General features: G+C 34.6%; 1 protein-coding gene across 4 annotated transcripts in view; it reads left to right on the top strand.

Annotated features, from left to right (window-relative positions):
* Nucleotides 1-9,744, top strand: part of CSPP1 (centrosome and spindle pole associated protein 1) — a 110,661-nt gene that overhangs the window by 54,504 nt on the left and 46,413 nt on the right. For all 4 annotated transcript variants that reach the window (XM_008566843.1, XM_008566841.1, XM_008566840.1 and 1 more), the window contains one exon: nucleotides 1,623-1,770. In XM_008566843.1, coding sequence (XP_008565065.1) covers nucleotides 1,623-1,770 — 148 coding nt within the window. The remainder of the gene's footprint in view (nucleotides 1-1,622; nucleotides 1,771-9,744) is intronic.

Here is a 9,744-nt window from a genome sequence, read left to right as displayed (position 1 = left end):
GGGATCGCAACCCTCAGTGTCGCCCCCGTACCGGACCGGGACCGGCAATGGGATCGCAACCCTCGGTGTTGCTCCCGTGCCTCGCTCAGCCAGTGAGCGGGAACCGGTCTGTATGTGGGATCCGAACCCTCAGGCGGGAGCGCCGCCGCACTTCCCAAGCGGCGCACTATCCAGTGCGCCACCGGGCCGGCCCAAAGGAAGGAAATTTTAAGCCAAGAAAAGAGTGAAAGGATTAGTTGAAGTGAGCAGGTTTATCTTTTAGGAAGATAACTGGCTGTGATATGGATGGTTAGCAAAGAGACAAAGCACAGAAATCTTTTAGTAAACTATTGAGGTAGTCCAGCCAGGAGGTGATGAGGCCCTGAACCAGATGGGGAAGATGGTGAGGACATGCAAGAGACAATTCTGAGGTTCATTGATAGGACTTGGACATAACAAATGAGAAAGGGTTTGAAGATGATGAATATTCTAATCTAGAAAAATAATGAGGCTGTAAACCAAGATAGGGAATACAGGAAGAAGAACATGTTTAAGGAGGAGGATAGTGGGTCTGTTGTAATTTGTAATGTTTGAAGAGAATTTTCTTATTCAAGAATAACTATCAAATGTGTGGGGTTCTTTGGGGAATTTCCTTATCTCTGAGAGGGCTCTGGGACTCTTGATAGGTATATATCTGAGGCACTTTTTTATGAAGTTCCATTTGGATTTCTTCTAAATGTACTTTTGTTCAACTTTTACATGGGCAACTTTCTTGAGAGGTGGGTTTTTTAAATTGTAGAATTACCAACATTATTTTTTATATTTAGGATTCTCCAAATAATAGACTGAATTTTGAATTTGAAATCTGTTTTAAAATGAGCATGTTACAAACACCACTGACAAAACAAGATTTTCCAACTCTAGAAGTCTATTTTATGTATGTGATAATTTTTTTGGCCATGCTGAAGTAAAAGGTTGCTTAAATTTACTGTGCATGTAGTTATGAGTTTAAAAATGACTTTCCATAATGTAGGTACTTGTTCGACTATCCATATGTATTGTAGAGAACAACCCTGTGTGCTTATACTTGGTGATGATACCAATGTGTTTATTTTGTATGCTTTCATAAAGCTGTACTTCAGTAGCCTACCATTCCCCAAGGACCTTTGAACCTTTGGCCTCTCTGAATTCTGGGAATAGAGTTTCCCCAGGGAGAGGAGGTCTGCTGAGGTAGGGAGTAGACTATGTGGCTGGGCAGTTCTCATGAAAGGATAGATGAAAAAGGAAAGCAGGGAGGCCCCTCATGGTCCCATGGAACTGGTGAGATTAGGGAGGGAATGGCTCAGGTGGGAGTTGGAGGAGGCTGACGGGGAGGAGTTGGTTGAGTCTGAAATGGCCTTAGTGGCTGGAAAGGCGTCCAGTGTCATGGTATGGGGGAGCAGCAGCTGTGTATATTCCAGCTATCAACGTGTTTTTGAGTTGGGGATTACATATATTTGTGATTTTAAACTTTATAGGGAAAAGTACTGAAAAAAATATTTTCAGGTTTTTTTTTCTAACAAAAAATAAAATAACATTTGATGTTACTAACCTCTTATATCAGAATACTTGTCAGCACTTTAAATGTATCTTATGTTGTCAAGATTCGGGAAAGAGAAGAAAGAAGGAAGAGAGAACGTGAAGAAAAAGAAGAATATGAAGCTAAATTAGAAGCTGAAATGAGAAGTTATAACCCCTGGGGGAAAGGTGGAGGTGGTGCTCCTCTCAGGGATGCCAAAGGAAATCTGATAAGTATGTTACTTCCATTGACTTGTTTTTAAGATAAACTAAATTATTTTTAACTTTGTAAAAGAGTGGCGAGTAGAAAGAAGTGGGAATCATAGCCTGTAGAGCAAGATCTCTTTTTATGTAGCTTAATGCAAAAGAGGTATTTTGATATTAAATATAACAACAGAAATTAGAAAGCCTCTCTTTTTCAGAGTATTATTTATTTTTATTACAAATTTTCTATCCTTTGATGATGATAACCCACCTGCAGAGAGAAGCTCATGTTAATTGGTAAGTTTTTACTGAAACTAGTACTTAGAATATTTTTTTTATTTCCTAATAAAAAATAATAAAACCTGTATTATAAGCTTTTTTAAAAAACTAGTAATATGTCTTAAAAATAAATGCTCTGGAATAGTTGTGGTAGGGGATCTTGTGTTTAATTCATATATGCAATATATCTGCTCAATGCAAGGACTCCTTTGAAAAAGAAAAGAAGACCTGATTTCAGAAACTTTCTGGCAGGTTGCATAATTATGTTGATTTATCTTTCAGTTATGTACTCAAAAGATTTTTTGATCTAATGATCACACAACAAACACTTTGAAAAAGGCATTATGCAACTTAGTGAAATATGAGATTAGGATGGTCTCTGATTAGCTTTCAGCTAAGCAGAATAAAGTAGAACAAAGATAATGGGCTTTTGGAAATTGTTTAATTATAAATGAGAAATTAAGGGTAATAGAAAAGTAACGTATTCAAACTGCAAAATTGTAGATTTTATGTTGTTCTTTAGGAGTTATGTTTTTGTAGGGATAGGTGAGTGATGGAATCAGAAGATTGTTTGGATATTGAGTTATTCGAGTTCTTATGTATTATGCCTTTGATTCTTCGCTAAATATTGTTTTTTCAGAAAAAAGTTATATTTGAGGCCTTCTTAAATTAAGATAACTCTTTTCTTCCCAAAAGATACGTTCCTTTCTTGTCTTCACCTGATGAATACTTTCCTCACAGTTTTGGAAGACTGGAACTCTTGTTACTTTCTTTATAGATGAGAAGATTTTAGGTGACACATAGATGAACATGTCTTATTTTAATAAAGAAGAGTTTATTTGAAAATATACTGGAAAAACATTGGTTTTCTATTTATGGATAGTGCTATAACATTTCCTTTTAAAGTAAAGGTATTACTTAAAGGTATTAGTCCAGGCTAATGAAAAGTGCTGCAACAAACAACCCCAAATTCTCAGAGGCTTAAGGTAATATAAGTTTACTTCTTACTTATGTCACATTATGGTGCTGTTTGGGTGGTTCTCCTCCAAGAGGTGACTCAGGAATCTGGACCTCTTCCATTGTGTCACTTCTCCATTTTGGGGTTTTTTACTTCTGACTGCACAGATGGTCCAGGGGGTGGGGAGAACAAGTTGAGGATATTGTTGGGGCCTGGTCTGTGAATGGAGGAATATCACCTTTGCCTTCATTCCAATGTTCAGACCTACTTATAGGATTCTAACCTAACTGTCTGGGAGGCTGGGAAGTTTAGGATTTTTTATGCCCAGGAGGACATAGGATTGATAAGCATATAGCCAGTCTTTGGTATAATAAATTTCAATTGTAAATTGATAGAAATATATTAGTTATCATGAAAGAGGTGCTTAAATGACTGAAACATTAGGAGACACTGGAATAGAACAATTTCCTTGAACTTTCCAGGGTGCCTCCGATTATTTCTAGTTCAAACAATATAATTACGGTGCTCTGTATGCATTTAATTGGTGAAAGTGTGTAGGATAAATGTGGGTTATTGAATTATAAAATATTGTTTTAGAATTGCTTGACCTAACCGGAATGGAGGAAACTTTTCTGAGATTTCCATTAATAGTAGTAATGTTTAGTTTGCTTATTTAATGCTACAGTCATGCCATGAAACAGAAAAGGTATATACTATTTTATCAGATACAGTGAAACTCTTTTTTTAGTGATATTTTCAAAGTGAGTAAACTCATCACTTTAAGAATATTTGTTTTGTATTTGTCTCTTGTATTTTAGATGAGGGAACATAATTTTTGTATTATTATATTTGAAATATGTAGTAAAGAGCAGTATGATGACCAAGACCATTTAACCTATGTAGTTTATCTTGGCTAACTTTAATTCTGCTGCTGGCTTTTCTAATTACTCCTCTTGTTTTCTTTTGATTTTTTATTCCAAAGAAATTTAGAAAATTGAATCTTCATTTTTATCTGAGCTCTCTAGGAAGATCTGTTTAAAAGAGAAGGTAGATATTAATGAAATATCAAAGGCTGTTATTAATACAACTGTAAGTTAGCATGAAATCTTTTAAATAGCTCTCATTTTAATTATTTTTACCGTACTTAAATCTGTTTCCTTTCTCAGTTCTTTATTCATTACAGTTCATTATTCAAGTTCCCATTAAAAAGCTAATTATGTTCTAATGTCTTTGAATGGGTAAATGGAGAAACAAACTGTGGTACATCTATACAATTGGATACTGCTCATCAGTAAAAAGGAATGAATTATTGATGCATACAATAATTCAGAAGACTGTCATTAGGAATTATGCCAAGAATTCCTCTGAAGGTTATATATACATGCATGTTTCCATTATACAACATTTTCAAAATGACCAAACTATAGGGAAGGAGAACAAATCAATGGTTCCAGAGATTATGGGTGGGGAGAGGCAAAGACTATAAAGAGATAGCATGATGGAGTTTTTATGGGTGATGGAACTTTTCTGTCTTGATGTTACATGAAACTATGTATGTGTTAAAATTAAAAAAACACAAGTATACACCAAAAGAAAAGTCAATGAAAATAAAGTTAAAAAATAAGTGAAAAACTTAACTTGAAAGATGACAAAAAAAACTCATAGTTCTGATTGATTAATAGTGCAATTAAACATTTCTTCATATATATTTGGTTAGGTATTCCTATTTCTTTTATGTATTGGATTTGCCCAAGTTAGATTTATGTTTTTTAATTTATTATTTATGTTTATTGAGATACAATTTCATGAAATAAAATTTCCCCTTCTATTTATTTATTTATTTATTTATTTTTTGTGGCTGGCCGGTATGGGCATCAGAATCTGCGACCTTGATGTTATAAGGCTGTGCTCTAACAAACCGAGCTAACTGGCCAGCAAAATTCACCCTTTTAAAGTTCAGTGAGTTTTGACTACTGATTCTAGTAACTACCACCACCACAATCAAGATGTAGAACATTTACAATTCTGCAGAAAGTTCCCTGTGTCCCTTTATAGTCAGTCCTCTTACCCAACCATCTACCCCTTGCCAACCTGTGACAAATCATACTTTCTGGCACAATAGTATTGCCTTTTTTCCTCATATTTTTCTTTTAGTGTAATGTTTTTGAGATTAAGCCATGTTGTTGTATATGTCAGTAGCTTATTTCTTTTTATTCCCAAGTAGTATTGCATTGTTTGGAGGTACCAAAATTGTTTATCCATTTACCAGCTGATGGACATTTGGGTTGTTTCCAGTTTAAGGCTGTTATGAATAGAGCTGTTATAAACATTTACTTAAGGTCTCTGTGTGAACATAGTTTTTATTTCTCTTGGGTAAGTGCCTGGGAATGGGGTTGCTGGGTCATGTAGTTGAGTGTGTTTACCTTTGTAAGAAATGGCCAGACTATTTTCCAAATTGGTTGTGCCATTTTGCATTCCCATCATGAAAGCAAGAGATTTCCTTGTTCTGAAGCCTTATCAGCACTTCAAATTGTGTTTTTAAAATTGTAGCCATTCTATTAACTGTGTAGTGATACCTCACTGTTTTTTTTTTAAACCTTTTTATTGTGAAATAATTTAAAACTTATAGAACAATTGCAAAGGTAGTATAGAGAGTGCCCTTTACCTGTTTCCCCTAATGTTAACATCTTAGATAATCATGGCACAATGTTCAAAACTAGAAATTAACATTGGTACAATACTGGGCCGGCCCGGTGGCGCACTGCTACAGTGCGCCGCTTGGGAAGTGCGGCGGTGCTCCCGCCGAGGGTTCGGATCCCACATACGGACCGGCTGCTCACTGGCTGAGCGAGGAGCGGGGGCAACACCGAGGGTTGCGATCCCGTTGCCGGTCCCGGTCCGGTCCGGGCGCGACACTGAGGGTTGCGATCTGTTGCCGGTCACGAAAAAAGACAAAAAGACAATTAAAAAAAAAAACAACAACAAAAAAAACCCCAAAAAACATTGGTACAATACTTATAATTAAATTACAGACTTCATTTGGGTTTTACCAATTTTCCCCCTAATGTCCTTATTCTATTCCAGGCTCCAGTTCAAGATCCTACATTGTATTTAGTTATCATGTCTCTTTAGTCTCCTCCAGTCTGTGAGAGTTCCTCTCTATCTATCCATGTATGTAACAATTTTCTTGAGATCTAATTCCCATGACACACAATTTACCTTTGTAAAGTGTACAATTCAGTAGCTTTTAGAATATTCACAGAGTTGTCCTATAATCACACAATCAATTTTAGAACATTTTCCACATTGAATTGTCTTGGGGTCTTTGTCAAAAAACAATTGACCATAAATTTATTTCTGGACTCTCAGTTCTGTTCCATTGCACTATATGTCTATACTTTTGCCTGTAATATCTTGATTACTGTGGCTTTGCAATAACTTGAAATTAAGAGATGAGAATTCTCCAACTTTGTTCTTTTTCAAGATTGTTTTGACAACTTGACTTTATGTATTTAACTATTAGTTTGTCAAATTCAACGAAACATGGTGAGATTTTTATTGGGATTGCATTGGCTCTATAGATCAATTTTGGGACAGCCAACATCTTAATAATGTTGAGTCTTTTGATCCATGAATGTGGAATATCTGTCCATTTACTGCTTGTAGGTAATTTCTTTTGGTATTATTTTGTAGTTTTCAGTATCAGGTCTTGTACTATTTATTTTGTTAATTATATCCCTAAGTATTTCATGTGCTTTGATCCTATTTTAAATGATACATTTAAAATTTTTAATATCCATTTGTTTGTTGCTAGTGTATAGAAATACAGTTGATTTTTGTATATTGTCCTTGTATTCTGTATCCTTGCTAAACTCACTTGTTAGTTTTAGTAGTTTTTTTTGTAGACTCTGTGGGATTTTTCTATTTGGACAATTATGTTATCTTTAAACAAAGATAGTTTTTATTCTTCCTTTCCAAACTGAATGCCTTTTACTTATTTTACTTGCCTCTTGCACTGGTTGGGAATTCCAGTACAATGTTTAGAAATCATGAGAGCAGACATCCCTGTCCTGTCCCTGATTTTAGGTCGAAAGCATTCAGTCTTTTACCATGAAGTTAGCTATAAGCTTTTCATAGATTTTATTATTATTTTTTAAAATATTATATTGAAGAAGCTCTCTCTTATTGCTAGTTTGCTCAGAGTTTTCATCATAAATGTGTGTTGAATTTTCTGAGGTGCTTTTCTGAAGCTATTGAGAGGATAATCTGGTCTTTTTGCCCTTCTGACTTATGGTGGATTACATTGATTATGGAATGTTCGACCATATTTAGTCATGCAGTATTGTCTTTTACATTTTGTAGAATTCGATTTGCTACTATTTTGTAAAGAATTTTTACATCTAGGCATATGAGAGATATTTGTCTGTTTTTATTTCCTTATAATGACATTGTCTGGTTTTGGTGGTCAGGGTAATGCTGGCCTCATAACATGAGTTGGGAAGTGTTTCTTCTACTATTGGTAGAATTCACCAGTGAAGTTATTTGAGCTGGGAATTTTCTTTTTGGAAAGGTTTTATACTATGAATTCAATTTCTTTAATACATAAAGAGGTACTCAGTTTATCTATTTCTTGTGTAAGTTTTGGTGGTTTGAATCATTTAAGGAATTTATCCATTTAAATTTTTGAATTTATTGGCATAAAGTTGTTTATACTATTTCTTTATTATTCATCTAAGATCTATAGGATCTATAGTGATGGCTTGTCATTTGTTTCTGATATTTGTAATTTTTATGTTCTCTCATTTTTTTCTTAATCATTCTGGCTGGAAGTTTGTCAGTTTTACTGATCTTTTCATGGAACCAGCTTTCGTTTTCATTGATTTTTCTCTACTGTTCTTCTTTTTCTGTTTCATTGATTTCTGCTCTTTATTATTTTCTTCCTTTAGTTTGCTTTAGCTTCGTTTTCTCTCTTTTTTTTTTTTTCTGATTTCTTACTGTGGAAGCTTAGATTATGATTTGTGATCCTATTTATTTTCTATGCATTTAAGTATGCTATAAATTTTCCTCTGAGTACTGCTTTAGTGATATCTTACAGATTTTGATATGTCATTTTTTATTTTCATTTAATTCAACTTCCCTAGTGACTTTTCTTTGACCCATCAGCAATTTAGAAGTGGATTTAAAAATTTTCTTAATATTGAGGAGATTTTCCAGAGAGCTTTCTTTTATTCAATTCTAGTTTGTATTCTGTTTTGTTCAGAGAATATACTTTTTATGATTTTTAAGTTTGTCAGATTTCTTTTATGTACCACCAGGTAGATTTTTACTCATCTTAGAGACTGTGATCTCTGTATATACATGTATACTCTCATTCCTATATTCATTCTTTCCCACCTCATCTCTTCTACTCCTGTGTTACTTCTTAGATCTTTTCTATGGATGATCTTCAGATTTCTTTCTGTGCCCTTGACCACTTTTAAAACTTTTCACCTCATTTCGAACATGTCTTCTGCATTTCTGCACTGATGTTTGGTGGAGTATTTGTACATAACATGCAAAATCAAACTTAAGTTTTAAAATACAGCTCATCTTTATTTGCCTTTTTCTGTTAAAGGCATCGTAATGCTGCTGATCATTCAAACTAAAAGTTGCAGGGTCCTTTTGATTCCCCATATCTAGTCAGTTAATATGCCTAATATATGGATTCTTCCTCTTCATTGTTTCTTGAATTCTCTTCATTTTAATTTGTACTACCACCATAATTGAAATTTATTATGTTCGCCTGGGCTGGTTTTTTTTTTTGTGCCATTTCCTCATTACTTTTTCATTGTCCTTCTTTGTTTTTCATATCCAAGCCATAACATACATCAAAAATCTAACCAATTATGTTTATTCCATACTTAAAAATCATTAAAGACTCTGGTGTCTCACTGCCCAAGTTCATATCCTTGCTCAGCCATTTATAGACTTGTGATCTTTAATTAATTTAGTTTAATTTTTCTCATTTATAATACTGGGTTAAAAATAATAGTATCAAGTCATATAAGTTATTGTATAGTATATAAAAATGGTGAACATTAAATATTATTACCATTACTACTAATTGCTATGGTTTGAATGTTTGTCCTCTCTAAAACTCATGTTGAAATTTAATTGCCATTGTAACAGTATTAAGTAGTAGGACCTTTAAAGAGGTGATTAGTCATGAGGGCTCCATTCTCATGGGTGGGATTTGTGCCTTATAAAAGGTGGAGTTTGGCTCCCTCTTGTGCGCTTGCATGTTCTTTCTCAGTCTCTTTGTCTCGCCCTCTTGCCTTCTGCCACATGGTGATGCAGCAAGAATGCCCTCATGGATGCTGGCACCTTGATATTGGACTCCCCAGCCTCTAGAATTGTGAGCCAGTAAATTTCTGTTCGTTGTAAATTACTCAGTCTGTGGTACTCTGTTATAACAGCACAAAATGGACTCACATTGTTTCCATTACCATCTACAGAACAAAACTGGGAACTATCAGGATGTGTTTTAGGATATTCCAGAATAGGCATCCAGTCTGCAGTTTCCTATCTTGTCTGTCATTGCTCTGTTACATGTAATTTGTGCTCTAGTAAAGCTGGACTACTTTAATGTTACCAGAACACTCTTCATGTTTTACCCCCTTGGAGCATGTTCTCACATCGTTCTATTTCTTTATTATGCTTTCCCACTCATCTTCACCTGTGAAGCTCCTATTCATTTTCCAAGTCCAAGCTGCCATAATTGTTTTAAC

This window comes from Galeopterus variegatus, unplaced genomic scaffold (genome assembly GCF_000696425.1).
Source record: "Galeopterus variegatus unplaced genomic scaffold, G_variegatus-3.0.2 Scaffold271, whole genome shotgun sequence".
Classification (NCBI taxonomy): Eukaryota; Metazoa; Chordata; class Mammalia; order Dermoptera; family Cynocephalidae; genus Galeopterus; species Galeopterus variegatus.
The sequence above is the reverse complement of the archived record's forward strand: the minus strand, read 5'-3'. Positions and strand labels throughout refer to the sequence as shown.